The 26,615-nt window shown below is 37.8% G+C and overlaps 1 protein-coding gene across 1 annotated transcript in view; it reads right to left on the bottom strand.

Moving 5' to 3' along the window:
- Positions 1 to 13,220: 13,220 nt before the first annotated feature.
- The window catches only part of nr6a1a (nuclear receptor subfamily 6, group A, member 1a), a gene marked incomplete at both ends in the record, with an annotated part of 159,276 nt that continues 145,881 nt past the window's right edge, over positions 13,221 to 26,615 (bottom strand). Inside the window, 7 exons of the mRNA XM_081349554.1 lie at positions 13,221 to 13,357; positions 13,443 to 13,595; positions 15,121 to 15,242; positions 20,224 to 20,478; positions 21,909 to 22,118; positions 22,320 to 22,486; positions 23,587 to 23,642. Of these exons, the coding sequence (XP_081205680.1) occupies positions 13,221 to 13,357; positions 13,443 to 13,595; positions 15,121 to 15,242; positions 20,224 to 20,478; positions 21,909 to 22,118; positions 22,320 to 22,486; positions 23,587 to 23,642 (1,100 nt within the window). The remainder of the gene's footprint in view (positions 13,358 to 13,442; positions 13,596 to 15,120; positions 15,243 to 20,223; positions 20,479 to 21,908; positions 22,119 to 22,319; positions 22,487 to 23,586; positions 23,643 to 26,615) is intronic.

Below are 26,615 nucleotides of genomic sequence, written 5' to 3'. Positions count from 1 at the left end.
ACAAAATATTCAAGAGTTGTAGAAGTTAAGAGCGACGCGCAGGGGAATAAATGATGACAGACGTGATTTTGAGATGAAGTCCTGCTTTAAACAGCGCTGGAGTTCACCAGTCAGTAATGAAGATGTGTGGAGACATTGAGATTGTTTTGTCTCTACGACAGGATGACTGTTGTATCACGTCTCTACTCAAATGATAAGATGCATTAACAAAACACTCATATCAAAGCCCAGTGCTCTGTATGATTCATAAACAGACTCGCATTGAATGGAGTGTGTTGTCTCCATAAAAGACAACAGCAACATGACCCGTTCTCATCCAAACACCTCTTTGAGCTTTTCCTAGATAAGGTTCAAATGTGTTTTTTGTGCTTTTTTTCTTCTAATATATATATATATATATTTGAAAGGGTCTGTAAATTGAGAAACCCTTGTTATTAGCGACACCTGTGGCCGTTAAGTGAACTGCAGCTGCACTTACTGCTCGAACACACATAACGCACTAGAGACTGAGGGCCCTATTTTAACGATCTGAAACGCAAGTAACTTTGTGGGCCGGTCTTGGGCGCTGTTGCTATTTTCCCGGCGGGATAAATGACTCTTGCGCCCGACGCAAATCTAAAATGGGTTGGTCTGAAGTAGCTTCATTACTCATAGGTGTGGTTTGGGCGTAACGTGAAATAAACCAATCAGAGCGTCATCTCACATTCCCTTTAAGAGCAGGCGTGCTTGTTCCATGGCGGATTGCTATTATAACGGCGGATTTGCCAGGAGCGGTTCACAGCCGAGGAGACCGACATTCTCGTCAGGGCCGTAAAACACAGAGAAGTGACATTGGGGATGGAGAAACACACCCAAATTAGCTTCGGTTAAACAGGCGTATAATAATTATGGTAAATGTGTAAGCTAGATTTATGCCTATTTTTTCACATCTTCATGGACACCACAATGATTTCCCTCGTGTGGAATATTTTCCTTGTAATAATGTATGATTTGCAAAAATGGGAACTGCTGCGTCTGTGTAGATGAGAGAAGCAAAGTGTGTGTGCGTTGTGCACACGCTACATTATGGCCAAGCATGCGCCCTTAAAATAGCATCTGAATAACGCGCCACTGACTTTAGACGAGGTTTCTCCTGGTCTGTGGGGAATTGTTTTCTGAAACTGCAAAATAGCACCAGGGAACGTTTGCGCCGGAACACGCCTCCTCTTTGCCCTGAACCGCCCGCCGGGAGCGCAAGTTCATTCCCTAATTTACCGACATGCGTCTGTAGAGGGAAAAGTCCGCTGTGCGCGGGTGCAAAATAGGAATGATACATGCGTCATGTACAAAGTCAATTGCGCTGGGTGCAAGATAGGGCCCTGAATGTGATTCAAAGCCCTGATAAACTCATGGCGAAGGTCTTTTTTGTTCTTTGCTTAGAAGTAAAACGAAGTTGGAAATACTCTTGCAGCGATATAATGTTAGTGAACATCCCGACGCCGTCCACGCAGCGTTTAGATAAATATGTGCTTTTCTCTCAATAACACAATAAACACACAACAAAAATGACAGCGGTGAGAAAACAGCCATTCAGAAAGCATCTGATCATGTTTGCAGCAGATCGGCGATCCACCGTCGACAGGTGAGGTCATTAAAATTACACTATTAGAGTTGATAGAGTGTTTGATTATAAAGTATATTTGAGACTATAGACTATATAGATCTGGCTGTGTGAGACTCCCTTTTCTTTGCATGACAAATTGAACTTGCAGTACAGAATAGCTCTTTCAGCATTATCCTGAACATTGTATAAGCATTTGTTCGTTTCATGTGTCATACAATGAAATAGAGGCTCTCTTCACGTTACAGTATATTAAGTTCCTGAAATATTCAGTTCCACTGGATGGCCTTCATGAATATTCAGTTGTGGGCGTGTCCTTGAGACAACGAGAAGATGAATGGAACTGAAAATATAAGTGCACGCGCAAAAGAAAAAGAAAAGTCTTTTCATAAACCCCTGATTGGGAATAGTCTCCAAGTACACTATAGTAGGTCTATGTAATAGATTTAAGATTAAAATAGTCCACCGAATATATATCATCGTTTAGTGACCTGTTCCAAACCAAACCAGCATGACTTTTTATTCTTCTGTGAAACACAAAAGACGACATTGTAAAGAATGTTGGGAACCAATCAAACACACATTTCTCAATCTATCTTCCACAGAAGAATGAAAGTCTCACAACTTTCAAACAACACAAGGGTGACCGAATTTTTAAAATGGGTCCGCGATTGTGTTTAGTTCAATAACAGTAAAATACAGAGCATTGTTTAACCGTTTGAGAATGTGAGCTAAAGAACAATACAAGTGAACAGAAAAAAATACATCATAAAACAACCTACTTTCATGTCAGGTGTTTCATAATGATTTGAATTTTTTTTTTTTAGCAACTTAAATCATAAAAATAAAAAGATTCAACAACTGAAATATAAACTGAACAAATTTCATTTGACAAAGAAACAAAAAAGTCTGCTTTACAGTGCATCTCATCTTTGCTGAGAGATGTTTCTCCATTCCTCCAGCAACACTTGCAAGTTCGCATGCAAACACGTCTGGGAGAACACAATGGTGACACGTCCTTCCTGTATCTGTAGGTGTCTTACATTAGTGAATTGCTCAGAGTCAGTCCACATCTCCAGTCTTCAAGCCTCCTGCAAGACTCTGGCAGGTTCAGCAGGTCATCAGGGATTCTGGGCATCTTAGTAGAAAGGTCTCTTTAGTGTCCCGAGTTATTGTGACAGCGAGTTTAATCGTCTACTACCTGAAAACTGTTAGGGCCAGATTTACTAACGGCTCGCTCCAGCGCAAACACTCTGTTGGCTGACATAACATTCTTGCATATGCATGAGTTTCCCTTTCAGACACACAATTTATGGGAGGAGTGTGTTTAAATGAAGCATGCAAGGTGATTTACTAAGATTTGCGCTCGTCAGTTTACTGGTATTTGCGCCATTATTTACCCCCCCCCCCCCCCCCCCCCCGACGCTAATCTGCGCTGCTCTTGGTAGATTGCGTTGGTCATTATGGAAATGATCCGGCTGCATCTGTCTTCTTTTAATTTTACGTCGTCGGTAGATCACACGCAGAACTTTACACTCTTATCTGCGCTTTTTTGGAATAGCCTAGCGCTCATGCTAATTTCCCCAGTTTAATAAATCTGGCTCTTATGTTTTATGGACTCCGCAGGTGCATGTGCAATAACTGTTTATGGTTCATTGAACAAGCATGAAAAACATGGTTTAAACCCTTTCCAATAAAGATTTGTAAAGCTTATTTGGATTTTATAAAATTATAATAATACAGTATCCTGAAGTTTCTTTTTCTTTTTTTGCTGAGTTTGTCATCTATGTTATATTTATCCTGTTGTAGGCTATATTAACTTTGAATAAATGTTAAACATGTACAGAAGTAATTGCTCCATGAATGTAACTCAAATTTAAAAGACAATGAAAAAAAATCTAAACAATATGTGAAATGAAACAATGCAAATGAAGTGAGTTTCTGAGATAATTATTAAAACAAGGCCTTGGCACTCAATAAAGCTCCATTCGTCCAGATCACACACTGAAACAGACAGACAGGGACTTTACATGATGATGAATATAATGTGGAAACATCACTACAGCAAAACAAAGCCAGATTATGACATTGGTGATGAAACGTATGTCCAAGTAGACTGTGTCATGCACTGTATTCTTCAATCAAGTAAATATTGCGGTGCTTATTACAATGACAACAAGATTAAGAAAACATTTAGCATAGTGTTGTTTAAGTAGGCTAGTTAATTCCATTTACTTGTGAGTCTTTAACTCGCCGTGATATCCAGTGTGCATATAGCCTATCAAATGTAAATTCATGTCCCTGTTACACTTCATTCGGAGATCGACTATTTTTGACTGACAAAACGCGGGCGGACGGAAACAACAACATCTACAGTGAGTGTTCAAAACCTTTCTCTTTAGTAAACTCTGTGTACACAAACAATGTTCTCAATGCCGGAGTTCATGTGTAGAGCACCTGGTGACACTTCCAGCACAGTTACATGTTGTGTCGAGCCGCATTAGTGTTTTAAAAATAGCCATTTTAGATGCTATCATAGTCGTGCCCCAAGCACTCCCATTCACAAGGCAATTTGACCGAAAACGAAAATACGGTCAATCTTAAAAGTGGCGTTTCCATTCTAATTATGCTTTTAAACTAAAGTAGATTAACAAAAAAGACCCTAGGTTGCATTTTGGCGAGAGTTACGCTTTAAGGACACATTTTGCATTGTTTTATTTTTGTAATACGGTTATTTTTTCATCCAGTATTTTTTAGGAGCCTCCCTTGCCTCCTCGGAAGAAATGCATACGAGAAAACAGGAAACATTTGTAGTTTGGTGTTGATGTGAGTCTTACTGTGAGACTGGAAACACTGGTTAAATAATCAAGAAATGAAGGATGACAGAATATTCACACCAGGCTTATATGCTTTTTATTAGAGCACAGATACTTTTCTAGAGGTTTATTTCAGGCATTGTTGTCAACACTACATGCAGGACTGTAGTCGTCGAATGACTACGAAGGAAGTAGACTTATCAAACTATTCAAATACATTTTAAAAGCCTCACAAGAAGAGTATAGCACTGAATTAGCCTTGTATTTAGCTCGTGTTTGCTCTTTTGTATCTTTATGCCTGTAATCAATCAGGCAAAACTCCGACGATTTATCATATTATACAAACTATGCATTGGTTTGAACATGTGAAATGTTGCAGTTTAAACATGTATCACCTTTCCGAAATTATTTGAGGCGCGTGCACTTATATTTTCAGTTTCATTCGTTTGCTCCAGGTCTCAAGGACACGCCCACAATATGGTGATATCATGAATATTCATGAAGGCGCCATCCAGTGACCGAATACTGTCCCATTGTAAAAACTTCTCGAGTCCTTCACATTAAAACCAGTGTTCAAACACCTGCTGTCTGCAAATTAGACCTAGCTATTATTTCTAATGCCACATATCTGTCTATTCAGCTTCTTCTTTTGTTGCAGATTTCTCAGAAATGAGCCAACAAATCTCTACTCATATTGCAACAAAAACTGTCCTTCAGAGCTGAAACACACATGCAGTCGGAGAATCTCAGAAATCCTGCATGTACACACACACACACACACACACACACACACAAATGATCCTTATATATATGAAAATATTATATAAAAATGGTATTATTATTAGCATTACCCTCTTACTCTGAAATGTGCTCTCACTCCCCTATCCCTTTAGCATGTAAAGTCTGTTGGCAGACAAAAAGCATCTTCTCGGTTCTCTGATGTTATGTATAAAATAATAATAAAATATTTGATCTTTTTAGTAGCCTAAATGTTTTTATTATACAGTAGTCATCAACATTTGAAGTGGATCAAAACCTTTCATCAAAGTTATACATTAATTTTGAACAACACCCGTTCTTAAATTTGATGAAAGTTTTTGATCCACTTCAAATGTTGACTACTGTATTATTAATCATTTTTAAGTTTTTTTTATGACTTAATTAATGAGCTTTTCTTTAAATCACAAACCCTTGCTGTTCCCTCACAAACCCTGATCTAGAATATCGACTTAATGCACGTTGTAAGTTTAAAGCAGCCGAGTCAGGAGTGTGAGTCGTCTCTCTCTGTCAAGCGTGTGTTTACTCGCCCTGGACGAGCCCCAGTTCACTGAGGCGTCACTATCAGCGTAGAATATTGTTGATTCTGCTACAGGTTTGGAGTTTATTTTGGGCTGGATTGATGAGATGCCACCGGGTTTCTGTTTGTGTTAAATGATGAAACTCCAGTGTGTTCGGGGAAGCTGGACGCTGGGTGAGGTCAAGCTCATCTCTATCAGAGACCGGCAGAATTTGCTGACTTGTAAGGACAGGTCAAAATGATATCAGTTCAACCTGGAGGAGGAGATAGGAAAATACTGAAGATTTACGTCTTTTATGAAAAATATCTGATTGTGTTTATAGTGGGAACGTTACATGAATAATGTACAAAATAGGGCCTAAAACTCTTCTTTTTTTTTTTAAACGCTCAGTGAAAGCAGGTGCTTGACCTTCAGAACATGTTCAGCGCCCAAATAAGTAGGAAACTAAGATAATTATTAAATAATAAAAATCCTTTCGAGTCATTTGAGGTCTGCAAGTTTTGCAGACCTGTTACACACACAAAAAAAAAAAAAACAAGTTAAGCCTTCTTTTAAGATTTACGAATTTTAACTAGTAAAATACTTTCAAATTGGATTGAATAATCCTTACATTTTGTGAATTAAGAATTAAAAAAAAAACTACAACTTAGTAAAATTTTGTTTTATACATTTTTGTGGAACATGGGAATGGACCATTTAGTTTATGTGATTTGTATTCAAAAATGTAAAAGATACAAAAATGAAAACATATTTACATTTATGAATGCGAATCACATAAACTAAATGGTCCATTTTCTTACAAAACGTAAAAATATTCATTCATAATTCATAATATGAATAATATGTAGGGATTGTTCAATTAAATTTGATGGAATTTTGAATTGAAAAATCTTAAATACTTTTTTTGAGTGTACTCAAAACACAGTATTAACCCCTCATTTACGTGATTTTATTTTCTAGCAATAAACATTATGAAAACATCAAAATTTCATAAAAATTAATTATTTGATCAAAATGAAATATAAAAGTTATGCCAGCCAGAATAGGTAGCAAGCTGGAAAAGTATGGCGTCACTCAGTTTGTTTGTTTATTATAATAAAACAAAACTTCTTACAGTGACTTCTTAGTAACAGGGTTGAAATGTTCTTTGCAGTCTGTTCATCATGCCATATAAATTATTCATTAAATTATTATTAAATAAATAATATTTTGGGTTAGGGTTGAAGAGTGTTAAAGAATGTCACTATTTTATGAGATTGGGGGGGGGGGGGGTCATGTGGTAACAGGGTTGAAGTCAAAATTTGGGCTACAGCCCAAATTATTATTAAAAAAAAGTATTTACTTTTATTTATTTATTATAAGTATAGTACATTGTAGTACATTGTTCATGATTCCTTGGTTCTGGTGTTGTTGCACTGTGATGAGGAACTAAAAGAAAAAACATTACAGATACAGTATGAGACAAATAAAGAACCTTAAACCTATTATTTTTGACCATAATGATTGCAATATTAGTTCAACAAATGAAATTTTTGGAAAATTCAGTTATTTGATATCAATTGAGAAGATCAAGATCTCTGATATGGGACCAGTCTGGTGTGTCTAAATTAACCCCTTGCTTGGCGCTCTTTTATCGCACATATTTTAGTAATTATCAAATTAGGTTTCATTCGAAAGCTCACAAACTCAAAATTTATCCTGTGAAAACGGTTTTGAAATGGGATGTTGTGTTACCATAGAAACTGTGCTTTAAATTCCTTTAAGTGGCTCCTCCCCTATTGGGCGGTGTCAGGTTTCATATTACAAAATTTACTTGACTTTATAATCAAAACTTTTCTGATCTTGACAAAACACATTGTCGGAAAGGTCTGAGTCTCAAGGTTCCATATTTTGTGATAGAAGTGATATTTGGACAGAAATGTATTAATTTGATACAGGAGAATGCATACAAATTTTTAATAAATCAATGGAATGTGTCACCCGGTGGCTATTTCTGGTATTACGCCTAAGCAAAATCTCATGAGAACTTCAATTTTTGTGATATCAACTTCAAATTTGGAACACAACTTGGTTAGACATATGGCTTTTATTTTATAGTAATTTTAGCGTAAAACATATTTTGTAAAATATATATTGTATATAAATAAAAAGTAAATTTGATTTACGGTAAATTTAAACTTCCATAACTTTTTAATACTTTCATTTTTTAAGTGCTTTCACTTCAGCAATAATCTGCTGAGTGTCTTCTTTAAAACAAGACCAAACTTACAAGCATTTCAGTTTGGATAGTGGTTCACGCTGTAATATCGAACAACAAAATATGACAAGACATGGTTTCACAGTTGCATAAGATTCACATTTATTTGGTTTCAAGTCCTAAAACATTCTACACATGCTTTTATAACACATATGGGTCACATTCTTCACAGGTAGTAAAAGTCAGAGGAGCAGAAGAAGAGGTTTGTGACATGGGTTAGGAAAAGCACCTCAGACATCACTCCCAAAAACACACGGACAATCGTCACGTAGCATGTGCATGTGCGAGTGTTGATTTGGGGTTTTCAGGAGCGTGTCTGTTCCCTGAGATCATCACCCATGTTTGGAAAGCTCTCGTCTGGCTCTGTACGGTTTGCTAAAGCCCCAACATTCACCAGTGTTTCTTCCCACCGGATCGAGAATAAATCCAAAGAGAACTGATTGAAAGAAGCTCTCTGGCTACGACAGCACCTTTTTTTTTTTTGATAGTCTTTCAAGAACCAATCAGAATACCCGTAACAATCAAGTGAAAGAAATCTGATTGGCTAAAAAGCATTAACATGATCACGATGGACTGACGACAAACTTGTAAACAGTTGAGAAATAAAAAATAACATCATACAGACAAGAAAACAAAAAAAACATTCTTCATGAAAACAAATCACAAACAGTGTTTACAACTAGGAATATAATACTGTTCATTTCACATGTAATAATTGCACTGAGAAACAGTCTTCATTGAAGAGTGAAGCAGCATCTGATGTTTATATCAGGCCATATCACACAGATTCAGAAATGAACGATTACTTCGAGGCGGATGAACAGGCGGAAACTACGCTTTATATCAATCTCCGAAGTTTCCAGAATGGCATATGAGAAGGACAAAGTCACTGGTGCTTTGAAACCAATAAATAACAATTAATACTTTGCCTTAAAGAAAGCACGCTACATGATGACACACAAAAGAGGTAGTTTCAAATGAAAAATGTATAAAAAAAGAAACAAACGAGGACGCTTTGAAAGAACACAAAAAGGCCTAAATGGGGAGTGTGGCTCTGCTACGAGATTCAAAGGCTTCCCTCAAACGCCAGAGAAACAAACCCGTCAGAAAAGAGATATTCCTGAGTTTCAAGACCCATTGAAACACCGCAGGGCTGATTCCAGGCACAACGCTGAATAAAACACCAACTCAGCATGGAGTTAAAAGCAACGAGGCTGTTCCTCTCTACTCTATGGAAGCTTGTTTCCGACACAGAATGAGAAATAATAAAGTTTTATCTCAGAATTGCGAGATATAATGCAGCAATTGTTTTATGAAGTCAGAATTGCGTTATAAAGTCAGAATTGTGATATAAAGTCAAAATTGTGTGATATAAAGTAACAATTGTGTTATAAAGTCAGAATTGCGTGTTATAAAGTCAGAATTGTGAGATATAAAGTCAGAATTGCGAGATATAAAGTCAGAATTGTGTTATAAAGTCAGAATTGTGAGATATAAAGTCAGAATTGCGAGATATAAAGTCAGAATTGTGTTATAAAGTCAGAATTGTGAGATATAAAGTCAGAATTGCGAGATATAAAGTCAGAATTGTGTTATAAAGTCAGAATTGTGAGATATAAAGTCAGAATTGCGAGATATAAAGTCAGAATTGTGTTATAAAGTCAGAATTGTGAGATATAAAGTCAGAATTGTGTGATATAAAGTCAAATTGTGTTATAAAGTCAGAATTGTGTGATATAAAGTTGCAATTGCGAGAAATAAACTCAAAATTCAGACTTTTTTCTCAGAATTGCATGTTTATATCTCGCAATTCTGACTTTATAACACACAATTCTGACTTTATATCACGCGATTCTGACTTTATAACACAAATGCGACTTTATATCACGCGATTCTGACTTTATAACACAATTGCGACTATTTCTCGCAATTCCGACTTTATAACACGAATTCTGACTATTTCTCGCAATTCTGACTTTATATCACGCAATTGCAACTTTATATCTCGCAATTCTGACTTTATAACACACAATTCTGACTTTATATCACGCGATTCTGACTTTATAACACACAATTTTGACTTTATATCACGCGATTCTGACTTTATAACACACAATTTTGACTTTATATCACACGATTCTGACTTTATAACACAATTGCGACTATTTCTCGCAATTCCGACTTTATAACACGAATTCTGACTATTTCTCGCAATTCTGACTTTATATCACGCAATTGCAACTTTATAACACAGAATTCTGACTTTATATCACGCGATTCTGACTTTATAACACACAATTTTGACTTTATATCACGCGATTCTGACTTTATAACACAATTGCGACTATTTCTCGCAATTCCGACTTTATAACACGCAATTGCAACTTTATATCTCGCAATTCTGACTTTATAACACACAATTTTGACTTTATATCTCGCAATTCTGACTTCATAACACACAATTCTGACTTTATATCACACGATTCTGACTTTATAACACAATTGCGCCTATTTCTCGCAATTCCGACTTTATAACACGAATTCTGACTATTTCTCGCAATTCTGACTTTATATCACGCAATTGCAACTTTATATCTCGCAATTCTGACTTTATAACACACAATTTTGACTTTATATCTCGCAATTCTGACTTCATAACACACAATTCTGACTTTATATCACACGATTCTGACTTTATAACACAATTGCGCCTATTTCTCGCAATTCCGACTTTATAACACGAATTCTGACTATTTCTCACAATTCCGACTTTATAACACGAATTCTGACTATTTCTCGCAATTCTGACTTTATATCACACAATTGTGACTTTATATCACGCAATTCTGAGAAATAACGATGTAAACTCGCAATTGTGAAATAAAAAGACGAATTATCTTTTAAAATGTTTTAATCTGTGGCAGAAACAAGCTTCCACACTATTCTGGCGTGGCCGATGGCTTACAAACGCGTATTATCTCAGTTTTTACCTGTAACAAACACTTCCCCAGTATCAGGAGTTAAGTCTGACATTTAGCTAGCTCACACTCTAAAACAAAACATTCACCACATCTACGACAGCAAACGATGTACATGATGAAGGGGATGGATGGATGACAAGACGAATGAAACGTTTAGGATTAAGGGCGTACGGACAGAGCGGTAAATGGTGGTTTAGCTGCACTCGAGACGGGCCGTCACCGGCTGAACGCGCGTCTTTGGTTTGGGCCCCTTTGTCATTGTCTGGTGCAAATATGTAAACATTACTCGACGCATATCGAACGTGTTTGGAATGTCTGAAAAAATGAGCGCATCCACTGATAGAAGCCTCGGCAAAGGCGTCGGATGGCTTGCTATGGTTTTTTATTTTTCCTCGAATTGTGTTTACAGTAAAACTCATTGCATCTGATTCTCAAAACCTGAAACAAAATACCCTTCAAAACAACAACAGCACTCCCCCCTCCCTGAACTCATAAAAAGAAAACTTCTAAAAAGGACCTACAATGTCCGGAATACTACAAACTACTAAACCTACAAGTAAATCTGAGAGGGATGCGAGTGAATTAGAAAAAAACAGTAACTTTACCCTGTTTAAAATACGAGGGAAGCAGATCGGGCCTGAACGACACTGTGAGGAAATCCGTTTCTCTCCCTTTATTGTGGTTTGGGAACATTGCAAACTAATCGGATGCTAATCCTAATAGACAATCTAGAGACTGAATCTCTCCAGTGCAAAATGTTAGTGTGTGTGAAATGGGAAATTCTGATTAAGCCCACACACCACTTTTCTCTGTCGGACCGAGTGCAAACCGAATGGAGTTTCCTGTTTTAAACTGCAGAAAAAAATATTTTCCTAATTAGAATTTTCGTCTTGTTTTCCAGTACAAACATTCTTAAATCAAGACAAGCAAAAATGACAAATTAAGTCTCGTTTCTAATGAAATAAAGTATCAAAATTGAATATTTCTGATTAAAACAAGAAGAAAAACTGCCAATGAGGTCAGAAAAATAAACTCCATTCCAAGGGAAAACATGTTGATTTTGCTGAACCCACTGACAGATATTTTCTCTTTCGTTTTAAGCTTAAACTCACTTCGTTTTGGTACATTTTTTCAGAAAACAAGACTAAATATCGTTTAAAAGTCGTTTTGCTTCTCAAGTACATGTATCTTGATTAGGGTTGAAAAGTTTCCAGAAACTTTCCAGGATTTTTGGAAATTTTCCAGGATTTTTGGGAAATTTTCCAGGATTTTTGGAAACTTTCCAGGATTTTTGGGAAACTTTTCAGGATTTTTGGAAACTTTCCAGGATTTTGGGGAAATTTTCCAGGATTTTGGGGAAACTTTCCAGGATTTTTGGAAACTTTCCAGGATTTTGGGGAAATTTTCCAGGATTTTTTGGAAAGTTTCTGAAAATTTACCGGAAATGTTCAGCCCCTTTGCCCCCCTAATCTTGATCTAAGAATGTTCAGATATTTGTACTGGAAAGCAAGACAAAAATACTAAGTAAGAAAGTAATTTTTTTTATTCTCCCCAGAAATAGGGGCTTACTTCCCTCCAGATTTGCATAACACTTTGGTCAAAACAATAAAAAAGAGAAAGAACTCAACATAAACAATATTAACACACATATTCTGTTGTCAAGTAAAATCCTCACTTCGCCCTCAGCCTCTGATTGTGAAACATACGCGTACACCTCTCTTTAGTGTAAACAATCACGCTCTCCATCGCGGCCTTGCATAGGAAGATAAAAACCACGCGTTGAAGAGGTTACACAACTATTGAACGTGTTCAAGGACCGCAGAAATGAAACTTCCCGGAGCGTCGCAAGACAGAGAGAGAAAGGTTTTCTTCCTGAGGTAGTCTTTCAATAAAACAATTCCTTTCATACTTATCTGTCCCTTTCAGCACCCAAAAGAAAGCGAATAGAAGTATAAAATAAAACCCAAACCGATCAGTGGTTACACGTCACATGTCGCAGTTGGACTGAAGCGTGTGAAATCCACTGCGCTTTTTGTGCATTTTCATTTGAAAAGGAGCATGTGCACAGTGTGGATCAACATACATTCAGCTCTGTCTGGTAATAAATAGAGAGAAAAAACAACACTAATCTAAACAAAATGCATAAAATAGTTTCTTATCACATTCATGAGAGGAGGAGGAGGAGCGTACCGGAAGCCCCACCCCCAAATATAACACCCGCCCCCGTGCAATAAGATGGGGAGGGTGTTTTCAAGGGAGGGGCGGGGCTTAGTTGGCAGGGGCGGAGCCTTTCGTCACGCAGGGGGAGGAGCCTGTCCTGTAGTTGCTCAGACTTGACTTACAGGAGTGCAATACTGCCTTGAACAGCAGGGGGAGCTGCTCCAACGGGATGTTGACCAACTTCCCTGAAATACCAGTGAAGAACAGCTGAGTTTAACTCCAGTTTATATATACCCTTAAACGATAGGTTGTCGTCTCTTCTGGACTTACCTGCAATGCAGCGGATCTCTGGCAGACACATCATGATCTCGGGAAAGCGTTTGGGCTGGTGAGGGTACTTGTACTCGGTGTAATCCTGACAAACGTACCAGTAACGTTTGTTCAACTGCTCCAGCTGGGTCACGTTGGTCAGACCACGGATATCTAGACAAACATGCAGAAATATCACAGTACAGGAAATTAAACAAACATTTTGATATAACGCCTCTATTGTTGTTGATTCTCTATATATCTGTTTGAGTGGTCAGTTTTTCTGCAATATCATGAGGAAGGATCAATAATCAGCACAGCCCAGAAGAGCATGAGCACACAGTACGTGTGTATAAGGCAGGGCTCGACATGAAGCCTTGTCATGTTTCAAGTGTCATGTGATTTTTTGTGGTGTAAATGTAATTTATTCATTATGCTTCATCTTTCTTTTCAAATTCTTAAATGTGATCAATAAATTCAATATTCAATTCAATAAATAATTTACACTGAAAAATTACAACTGCATTAGATAATGTTATGTTATTGTTTAAAAAAAAGAAGTAAATATAGAAATAAGGAATGTTATGGAAAAAATGCTACTTTTAATACTTGAGTTATTCATTCAAACGATCCATTCAAACGGCTGATTCACTGAAGAACGAGGCAGTTTATGAGTGAGTCATTGATTCAAACGGCTGATTCATTCAAGAACGAGGCAGTTTAAGAGTGAGTCATTGATTCAAACGGCTGATTCGTTCAAGAACGAGGCAGTTTGTGAGTGAGTCATTGATTCAAACGGCAGATTCATTCAAGAACGAGGCAGTTTATGAGTGAGTCATTGATTCAAACGGCTGATTCACTGAAGAACGAAGCAGTTTATGAGTGAGTCATTGATTCAAACGGCTGATTCATTGAAGAACGAGGCAGTTAATGAGTGTGTCATTGATTCAAACGGCTGATTCACTGAAGAACGAGGCAGTTTATGAGTGAGTCATTGATTCAAACAGCTGATTCATTGAAGAACGAGGCAGTTTATGAGTGAGTCATTGATTCAAACGGCAGATTCATTGAAGAACGAGGCAGTTTATGAGTGAATCATTGAATCTTTCGCTCAACCGATTCGTTCAAAACGCTGGATCATTCAGTAATGGAGTGAGATGTGCTGTGGTTCTGCTGTGATCTTTGTTTGGATCTATTTTCGCTGCTGAAATATTACAAAAACACTCCATATTACATCTAAAATGTAAGTGACTTAATATTAACTACTAGTTTATTGAACTCTTGTATGAAATCAGTGTCACTTTCAATCATGATGGTATTCAGGAAAACAGCGCTCTTGATCGTGTGATGTTGCTTAAATGTGTTATAATTATAAAAATTCCAAGAATTTCCCATTTTTACCTCAGTATATTAACTGAGTTTCATTTGTTTCCATTTGTCTGCACTAGCCTCAACAGCATCAGTACATTACACACATTACTGTCCACTATCAATCGCCACTATGTAATTTTGGTGATTCCCTAGTTTTTGTTTTATTTGTTTGTTATTGGCGTTTTAATCAGGCTACTTGTCTGTAAAATTCTCTTTCACTTTCCCCTTAAAAAATGCACTTGTCTCAGTCAAGTGTTCTCGTCAAGCCCTGAAAAGTCTGTTGTATTACACGGTTAATACGAATGAATGCGTCTCAGTGGTGTTTTACCTTGGTTGAGGAAGTTGATGGCCTTCATGCAGGCGTATTCCTCGTTGCTGACCTTCAACTGGTGGAACTTGCGGAACAGATATATCAGTTTCTCCATCACCTCCATCCCATCCTCACTGAAACTAAACACACAAACACACACATGATCTATCAATAAACTACAGATTTCACAGCTGACCTCACAGGTCCTTTTTTATCCACAGCATTGATTGATCAGAACAATATCTGAACCAGCGATGAATACCACAGCTCAATCGTTTTTTTTCTTAATATCACATTAAGGACGATAACTATTAGGGCTGGGCAGTAAAAACAAAAATTTTTCGATTAATTGTTTTTTATAATGTGGTCGATTCAAAATCGATTCTCAAAGGCCATGAATCAATTTTTTTCCATATTTATTTATCTATCACCCAAAAGCCAGTATTAGTTTTCCTCAACTGTTCATAGGATTTTATGTGAATGTTACAGATAATGCTGTGAGATTTGATGTGTTTTATCTTAATCATAAAATAACCTGATCCTGTTTGATCAAGGAATCTGTTCAGACTTGTCCAATTTTTAGCATAAATTTTTCATCTTACATCAGAATCCTGTCTATTCATTGTATGCATTTGAAATATAGAGTTGGGATCTGCTTTAATGTACCCAAGTGTGCCTAAAATAAAAAGAGTTTAAGAGTTCTTAATTTCTTTTAATTAATTAACCAGTTGTAAACTTATGTTCACTGTTCTTTTTTATAAACATAGGATTTGTGTTAAATCTATATTCATTGAGTAGCCTGGGAAAACCCAGACAAACTTCCGGCAAATTTAGATTTGCTCTGCAAGTAGTCTGGCAAAGAGCCCATTCAAGCCGATTTCTAATCCGTCCAAATCGAGGCACCAATCAGAAACGTTGAGGCGGGCTTTACACGATGACGATCGCTCTGATTGGTTTTAGGTCTATCCAATTGTGCCCAGAGGCATTTGAGCGACGTCCGTTGGTGAAGCACACTGACTTTTAAATGCATTATTATATTCAAACTGCAAACACATGAGGACAGTCTCCATGAAAGACCCACTGGCAGATGAACGTGCTACTACATTTCTCTCCGAAACGGTAGGAAATTAAATTAGATTTAATAGAGGATTTTAACTGTGACAAGATGATTGACAGGGCAGTTTAAGTGACAGGATGCACGCGACAGATCCGTCCGATAAAGATGACGAAGTAGTCTGTCCCAAAGCTTCATAGTTCGAATTACAGGGGTACTATACCCAAAAGGGACAGAAATATCAGTTTTGGGGGGGTCAGATAATTTTTCTGATATTGTGAAAAAATATAATTACAGTTACAATACAAGTTACAGTAATTTCACTGTAGGAACATTTTAATGTAAAGCGATTTCAAACACCCCTATTGTGGACCGTACCATTTTTAACCACCGTGGCTAGAAGCAACGGAGATAGAGAACGACTAAAAATAAACCAATACAATACTTCATGAAATAGGCAATAGGCTTCTTGTAAAGGTATTACTTTTACTAATTAGAATGGTATTTCAGTGCACTTAACCTCTAACTTTTGGGAGTTGATCAAAACAGTTCTCTTTTGGATATATAACAATGAGATATTCTGTAGCCTACTAATTATCAGTTTGTCGCATGTTTAGACCTTGTATGTGTGTTGCACAACACATGTTGCACTTGGCGATCACGGTGGGGATTGATATGGTAGTGGACAATGATGGTCATAGAAGAAGTGAAGGAGCAGTACCCCCCAATTATGGTGGGGTAATTCACACTCTGCAAAGCTTGCGTACTTTTTTGCTACACATTCAAAAGTAAATACATTTTCTTCACAAAAAGACATACTTTTATGGCGTAGTGTAACTTAGGCGAATTGGGATGCAGCATATGGCTTTACACGATGATGATCGTTCTGATTGGTTTTAGGTCTATCCAATTGCGCCCAGAGGCATTTGAGCGACACCCCTTTGGAAATGAGTTATTAATGAAGCTTTGCCAGACCATAACTCAGTTACTATTGAGAATGGTCTGGTTTTAACCAGGCTATTCATTGAGTCGAATCGGGAATCGAATTCAGAATCGAATTGGAACATCTGAACCGATACCCAGCGCTAATAACTAGTATTCAGATAACGATAAAGATATAGTTCTCGTATAATAATCGTTCTCAGTATTAAAGAATAGCAGAGTTCACACCACAAATATAATGATAACGGCACAGAGAAATGATATAGCTGAAATCACGATTTTGTCCAGCGGATGAATGATAAAAACATTGACAGCCAATCAGAATCGAGCATTTAAAGAGACGGGCTTACAGTAAACAGAACGGCATATTTATCTTTATAGTTATCGTTCTTGGTGTGACTGTGAACAAGCTTCTTCTCACAAGAGCCGACATCCACACATGAGAGTTTTTAATAAACCAGTTTCTGAGAAATGTTGATCTTGATCTTATCATCTGATTCCATATGTGTGCACATCCCGTTAGCCATTAAACCAGACTTTGAGCTTAATTTATGTTACTAATGAGATAATAAGAATATGTCTGAGTGGGAGACCGTATATAATGTTTTAGTGATAAAGAATCTTGGTGGTAAATTACTTCATGAACCCATGCCACGACTTACCCAGCGCCATTCGGCCCTAACGACTCCTCTACTGTTCTGAATCTGATCGTCTCTATGTATGTCTTCCGCTCTCCTTTACTCACTACGGCCTCTTTGAACTCTCTCCCTAAAGGTGGGTCATGACCTTCAGCGTGTACCTGTCCCGTTACAGGCGAGCGTTTCACTACCTCAGACCTCATGCCCTGCATTTCTGCCCAGCATGCAACAGTAAATCTATCCAGGAGATCAAGAAGAGGCGGGTCAGAGGTCAGGTGATCGCAGACTAATTTACACACACCACACACACTCCCCTCCTCCACGTCAGCTCTAGTATTTCATTCTTCAGGCTACAGGTATATGAAGCACGGCTCTAGAAGTGGAATCAGACCAAAAGCAACAAGACGTTTATAATGTTACCAAAGATTTCTGTTTCAAATAAATGCTGTTCTTCTGTTTATAACGATTCCTGTACAGAAAAATAATCACGGTTTGCATAAAAAAACATTTCAACATTGATGATAATAATCATAAATGTTTCTTGAGCATCAAATTACCATATTAGAATGATTTCTGAAGGATCATGTGACACTGAAGACTGGAGTAATGATGCTGAATATTCAGCTTTGATCACAGGAATAAATTACATTGTAAAACATTCAAATAAAAAAAAGTTATTGTAATTTTTTTTTTTTACTGTATTTTTGATTGAACGTGAGCATAAGAGACTTTTTTTAAAACATAAAAAAAATCTTACTGACCCCACACACACACACACGCACTCACACACACGCATACACATACATGCACACATACATACTCACACACATTCACTCACAAAGACACACATACATACATTCATTCATTCATTCATTCATTCATACATGCATGCATATTTATTTATTTATATATACACACACACACACTCATATGCTTATACACTAAAATGGTGTACATTAAGTTTGTTTTATTTTAATTTATTTTATTCCTATTTTCTATTAATTTTCATATATATATATATATATAGAGAGAGAGAGAGAGAGAGAGAGAGAGAGAGAGAGAGAGAGAGAGAGAAAGAAAGAGAAATTAATGCAAACATTTAAATAAGAAAAAAACATTTTAATTTTAAATGCATTATTAAACTATTATTTACTACTAAAATATATATTATATATAACAAATAATATTATTAAACTTTTATTAAACTTTTCACTCAAATTGTTATAATGAATCTGTAATGGAGGAAAAAAATTTGAAAAAACAATGGGAAAAAAATATATCAATGTTGTAAAAAGCAATGCAAAAGCACTTTTCAAATAGTTTCTCACAAACACACACCAGGAAGTCATAAAAACCTGTGTGAGATTTCTGAGGAGAAATACAGGGAGAGTCAGACAGACACGAGATGAACCTGTGTTTTGCTCTGCCATTCTCTCTCCCACACACACACACACACACACACACATGCCTGAGCGTATCTGAAGCATGGAGAACAGTCTAGCTTCCATGATTTAAAACAAGCACACTAGAGCGGGAGGAGATATTCCTCAGGTCCGTGTTTTAATTCAGTTCTTTTTACTGATTCAAACTGAGAGCTGGGAATAAAAGAGGTGGGTGACATGAGGAGCCCTATTTTAACAATCTAAGCGCATGGTCTAAAGCGCACACAGTGCACTTAGGTCGTGTCCGAATCCACTTTTGCTAGTTTATCGACGGGACAAATGGTCGGTGCTCCCAGCGCATGGTCTAAAAGGGTCGTCTCTATTCTCTTAATGAGTAATGGGTGTTTTGTCTCTATTCTCTTAATGAGTAATGGGTGTGTTTTGGGCTTTATGTGAAATAAACCAATCAGAGTCTCTTCTCCCATTCCCTTTAAAACACAGTTGCACTCGCGCCATGGCAGATTCACTATTTACATGGAAGAATTTAAGCGGAAAAATGCCTCTCCAGAGCGCAAACGGATCTGCTCGTGCACGTGGTTAAAGCTGTGTGTGTGTGTGTGTGTGTGTGTGTGTGTGTGTGTGTGAGGATAAAGCAGAACATCTACGGGACAAGCCAGATTCCACCATATCTTTATGTACACAATAATAATCTTTTGCATTGTAATCCTTTTATTTTTAATATTTGGCATGTTTGCGTGCTTTGCCCTGTGTGCATAATAAGCAGTGTGTGTGCGTGTGTGTGTGTGTGTGTGATAAGCAGAATGTACGTGCGTTGTGGACCCGCCTATATGCTCATATTACACACACGCTCTTAAAATAACAAATAAAATTTAACACACCAACAATGCACCTGAACACACACCTCGTTTTCAGACCAGCCGTCCATGGGCGCACAAATGAGCGCTAATGCAATTGCTATTTAAACAACGTGGCGCAGGACGTGAAAATGAAAAGTGCGTCAGGCTGGAACTAGCAAAACACACTCGCGTCGTGCCTGGCGCTGCATTGCACCGGTGTAAGATAGGGCCATAGATGTGTTCCTCACCTCTGCAGCTCTTCGTCTGTCGGGGTGTATTTGTCAGTGACGCCGGCGAGGTCTCCGAGCACCTGAGCGCTGTAGACCGTCAGACAGGCCAGCAGGATCAGCTCCTGCCAGGTGGCGCTCAGGAGACGCGTGTAGTCCTCGATGGACAGCTCGCAGAAGAAGGGAAGCTTCTTGATCCAGGAGATCTGTCTGAAGAGAAGCTCGTCTGCCAGCCGACACAACAGCGCGAACAGCTCCACCTGAGTCACCCGATACCTTCGCGGGACAGAGAAAGAGCGGTATGTGAGGCATCTGGATTCCTATATTTTATGGCTGTGGCATTTGATGGTTCACATGGCTGTTAATTCGGATGCATTTGAAGTCAGCGTTTTTGTTTTAAAGCACTCTCCATCCACACTAGCTTCTCCAAAAGTTCTTGTCCACACTGAAATCATCTTACTGCGCATGAGTAAAATGCAATAAAAGCTCACTGAGATGATATGAGAGACCAGACATAATAAGTTCTCACTCTATTCTTCTGGTATGATCATTTTAATAATAAAATATCCCTTCACTTACTGGTGCGTTCAGGTCGCACTTAATCGCCATTCCACGTCTCACAATCGCCCTCATGGTTTGATGCAGGACAGCAATTGCAAGTAAATTTTCTTTCACAGCAAACAAAAATATGTTCTAAGAACATTTTCCTACCTTTCCCATTAAGTTATGGAAATGTTATTTCTGAATGTTCTCTGATCGTTCAAAACATCAATGTTGCCAGCATGCTTTAACACATTGCTAGCTAGTTTCAACACATTGATAGCATGTTGTTAGCATGATTTAGCATTCAGCTAGCATAATTGATCATGTTGCTAACAAGATTTAACACATTGCTAGCCTGTTGCTAGCTGATTAGCATGTTGTTACCATTATTTGACATTTTGCTAACATGATTTAACATGTTGCTAACAAGATTTAGTATTTTGCTAGCATTATTAAACACATTGCAAGCATATTGCTAGCATGATTAACATGTTGCTAGCAATATTTAGCACATTGTTAACATGATTAACGCATAGCTAGAATGATTTAACATGTTGTTAACATTTACCATGTTGCTAGCATGATTTAACACATTGCAAGCATGTTGTTAGCATTATTTTACATGTTGCTTAATTCTTTAAAGATCGCGCGGTGTGTTTGGACAGAAGACGAGACCGAGTTCTTCATTAAACTCATAAAAGAAAAAAGTAATATGGAAATACGGGATTCTAAACAACAAAGGAATGCCACAATTTCCCAAGATCTTGAAGCAGAAGGAGGGAAAAACACTCATATGAGCCGCTCACAGTATAAGTCTTTCCTTGACATTAATGCTGTGATAACACGCCTAAGTTACGTCTCCTTCCATTAATAATAATGGCTAGTGCGGTGGCTACGATATATGTAAACCTACTAACATCCATTGCCATGATGTTTGGAATGACTTATCGTGAGAGGAAAAAATTACGTTTAGTCGCATAACATCGATTAATGGAAATGCCATCATTTCTAAATAGTATTTTATCGACATTTAGAAAATATCGCAAAAGTTTTGCGCAAATCTGTAATGGAAACGCGGCTGGTGTGGCCGGAATGCCAAAACGTAAAGAAAAAGATGCGTTTCCGGGTGAACGTAGACGCAGCCTGGCGGAGGTGTTGTTTACCCGTCCTCGATGAGCATTGGCGTAGCTAGCGGGGCCAGTTCCTCTGCTGCCACCAGCTGGCTGATGAGCGTATGGCTCTGCGGGTACAGACTCCGCGGCTGCGCGGCGTATCCGAACAGGTGAGGCAGGAACTGATAGTGCTGGGCCATCGCATTCCCAATGTACTGTTCCCTGAAAGCAGCGGTGTAGCCGTTCAGCTCCACAGAGCGGCTGCGAGAGGAAGCAAAGGCAGAGGAATAAACGTTAGAATACTTCGTACATGCAGAACATGTTTATTTGAATGCATTTAAAGGAATCCAGCCTTTAAATTCCTGTGCATTCCAGCTGAACGTTGTCATCTAAGGAAATTAGTTTTTGTGAATTATTCCTACACTGAATTCCACACTGTTAAGCGGAGCAGGGAATACTCACTTGGATGAAAGTGTGGATACGGGCGAGGGCTGATTCCCATCGGAGACGCCGTTGCCGGGAGAACTGTGGTCACTGTCGCCGTTGTTTCCCCAAGTGTGTTCCGGCATGTTAGCTTCATCCTTAAACTCCTGTCCGGACATGATCCGTTCAATCTCCTCATCGGTAATCTGCGCAAAGAGAAATTGTTGATTTAAATTCCGAAACGGTGCAAAACATGATGAGTCATTCATTAAGACTATTTTTTTTTTTTTTTTTACTTGTTAATGCTTTTGAAGTTGGTCAAGCATATTTGCAAATTTTATTCAATTTTAAAAGGAAGTCATTCATGAAGGCTAAAGGTTTATCATTTATTGTTGTTCAGTGAATTTTTGCGAGCAAGTTGGTTGCATGAATTCGCAATTTTTTTTTTAATCAAAATTCAAATCTCTGCAAAATATAATGAAATCGCTGGTGTTTCTGACGTCACAAACTACCTCGTAACCAATCAGATCAACGTGTGATCGTCAACGAGTGGATCTCTGAGCTAAGTGAGTGAGTGGAGGCGGGGCTCATTTGCATATTCATAGAATCGCACATACTAAATGAGGCAAGGGTGTCGCGTTACATTCAACCTTTTAAAGCATGAAGAATTTTTTTTCAATGAAAAAAAAAAAACATTTAAATATGTAATTTTGGTGATCAATCATGAGTTTTAAGGGATAAAATGATTGAGTACAGGGGGACTTTAAGAGAGTCTGTTGATTTCATCTCGTAGTCGATTTAGACCACAGAGTGGACAGAAAGACGTGATCTTTTGACCATACACAAAGCGCAATTCCATGAGCATGAATTCCATGTTTTGTCTCAGAAAGAGACAAAACAACGTTTAAGTCAAGGCCGTGCAATAAAAAATTCCCTTTAAGTCAATTGATGAGTTCGAGTCATCTTTAACAGTGTTTTATTTTGTCAAAGATGAAGCAACCTGCTATTGTGTGTTGCAGAGGCAATTAGGCCGAGTCAATAAGACGTGTTCTCTAGTTCGCTGGGATCAGGTGCAAACAAGAGCGCTATATGGACTTGCAAGCTCTTTATATACAAGCACTTTAATAAATGCCGGAAATTCGGGATGAATGGCAGTAATTTGTGACTTTAAAAAAGTTCTGATGAAGAGAAATTCAAGTATTGAAGATTGCTAAAGAACAAAGAGATCAGGCTAGGCCATCTCACCAGATTTAGTTTGGAGGGAAAAGTGTGTATGTGTGGGAAGTGTGTGAGGGATTGTGTGTACCTGCACAGGCCCGATGCTTTTGTTCCTTCCTCCCGGCATGCCATCTTCTCTGATAGCTGCAAAACACAAAACCAAATCATCAACTGAACGTAAATTTTACCTTGGAGAATTCTGTGTGCCTATGAAATGCTTCGCCTCTTTTCAACATTTAAAGAGGTTTGCATGTCCCTCAAGTAGGCGATTTAGATGTTAAGAGCACACTTTCAACAGCGCAAAATCAGAGTCTAACCACAAGTAAAGCTGAAGATGGATTGGTAATGCTGCTCGTTCTTTGGCCAGAACATTGACGTTTGGTATGTTTTGATGAGCAACCTATTATAAGAGTTTCCTAACATCAATGTTTTGAGTCTATCATTCCACGCATAATATAGAAAAGCAATAAGCCTTAAAAAAAGAGTAGGCATGTGCGGAGAGGCTAGCAATAGCATGTACTGTACTCTGTGTTTGAGTCTCATGTGCCACTGAATGTTGCGTTATACTACTGTTATAATGTTGTTGATCACACAAACGCCCCATTCTAGGAGAAATATTCCTAAATAACCACTAAATAAACCTCCCGTAGTTTACTATGAATAACGCATTAACAGTCGCATCCGTTACTGTTAACGGAAAGAGTCAGTAAGTGCAACGCAAGATAAATAAAAGCGTATGACAGTTGAGAAAGATCCATGTGTGTGTGTTTGTTATTCGTTTGTGCGTTAGACAGTAGCAAAAAAATAAATAAATAAAATTAGTCTGATATTGATCTAATATAGATATAACTTAATATGTGGTTAGTGGTTCTCATCTAAGGCTTTAATATTTCGCAAATACTTTTATGGAATTCTGTAAGTAAGGAATAATTTACATCCAGCTGGTTATTATTACATGGCTCAGTGGAATACTTGACTCTGATTGGTCAATAGCGTATATCAATAATGTTATTTCTACATAACAGCCGCTGAGAACAGAAACACAGGCTCATTCGGGCTCGTTCCATTGCTAGGAACGTTTTTTTCTTCGTGGAAGTCTTGCATTTGGTGAGCTAATAAAATATTACAACTCAGTCAAATACATTTTTTGTGTACAGTTATTTAATAATGCCATCCAGTATCATGGACTCGCTCATACAAACACAGCTGCTGACTACCCTGGAAATCCAGAGTTCTCGCGAGAGCACAAGTTGAATATGCTCAGCGAGTTTACTCTGGTGTCGAGTAATGATGCTCATTAAATATGCCCTTGTATCCGAGCTGCACCAATCACATCGGGTTATCTGATATAGGCGGGCCAGAGGCGAGATGACGACAGCGCTGTGACGTCGAAGTCATTAGTAAACATTGCAAGATGGCTATGGATGAACACCAGTTTGAAACGGCTTTGGCCGCTACAATGAACGAGTTAGACTTGGCTTTTTATCTAAAAGAGGAACAGAAGACGCCGCTCGAATCGTTCCATTGCAAGAAGGACGTTTTTGCTGAAACAAACTTATTGCCGACCGGATACGGCAAGAGTCTAATCTACCAGTTAGCTCCGCTGGTAGCTAAGCGTATGGGGTTTATTGTTGTGATTGGTCTGTAGAGTTATCCAACTGCGTGCAGTGAGATTTTCAAACGCATGCTTGGTGCCGCCCCTCGAGCTGGCCGAATTTCATTAGTCGACGCCAGACCTGGATTTTCAGGCTGTCAGCTGCCAGTTATCATCTCAGAATAAACCCCTTCAGGCTGATGCAAGACCGCTTCGCATCAGGGTCCTCATCACCCTGTCGGGGTTTATTCTGAGATGACAACCGGCTGGATGTACATTATCCCTCTCTTAACATACCGCGGGATGGCGCAATTGACCAATCAGAATCAAGTATTCCACAGAGCCGTGTAATAATAAAAAATAATACCATTTTGTAGCACAGTGATCATGCTTTCTTTTAGGAGATGCATGAATGTTTTGATAAAGTATTTGACTTGCTGTAGACACATTATATTCGGCATCCAGTTTGATTTAGTGTTTCCAGAACTACATTACTCTACATTGTGAAGAGCCAGCGTCGAGGTCTGACACACTTCTGAACACTTGCTGCCAATTTTCAGAATGATGTGGCATTTTCCCCCATGTTAGTTTACCATATGAAACACCTAATTGGTAAGAGTCAGTTTGTGGAGCACATTCCCCTGCTGTAAACACCAATCTACATTATTCTAATCTACTTGAATGCTATCAGGATGTGAAGAGAGTTTCACCCAGTATAACTAAAAGTGTTTATGAAAAACATCGCCTGCCTTTAACTGTGGTAAAATCACTGAAACGATTTAAAAAGAATAATAATTCACACATCATTAATCATTAGGTTCATTAGTCGACTATGTAATATAATAATACTATATAAATAGAGTTTAATTTGATGAGGTCAAAAATGTGGCTCATCCAATTAGATTAAAAGCCCTAAATTGTTTTTTTATTTTTATTTTAATTGATGGACAAACTTGTTTCCCCTGTGAAAAAAGTGTGCTTTATTGTATTGAATGTGCACTTGTAGTGTTCTTCAAACCTTATTAGTATTTTTTATTTTTACTTCTTGCAGATAATATAATATTGCTGAAATAAAAGGCAACTTAAGTGCATTAAAGAGTTCACTTTCATGACTATGTTGCTTAACACACTTAAGTACGCTTTTAAAAAATGCAAGGTAACACTTTATTTTACAGTGTCCTTAGTAATAACAGTTATTTATGCATTACATGCAACTAACCCTGAACCTAACCCTATAGTAAGTACATGTAGTTAATAATGATTACTCAGTACTTAAATATATAATTACACTGTAACAATGACACCTTAATGATGCACTGTGTAAAAATGTCAAATGGTCCCACTTTATATTAAGTGGCATTAAGTACTATGTACTTACATCAAAAAAATAAGTACAATGTACTTATCAGGTGTGGTGGATTGGGTAGGTTTAAGGTGTAAGGGAAGGGTCAACTGTGTAATTACAAATGTAATTACATAAATTAATTACAGCTGTAATTACATGCAGGAATTTTTAAAATGTA

This window comes from Scardinius erythrophthalmus (genome assembly GCF_964197995.2).
Source record: "Scardinius erythrophthalmus genome assembly, chromosome: 20".
NCBI classification, from domain to species: Eukaryota; Metazoa; Chordata; class Actinopteri; order Cypriniformes; family Leuciscidae; genus Scardinius; species Scardinius erythrophthalmus.
This window is presented reverse-complemented; position numbering and strand designations above follow the sequence as displayed.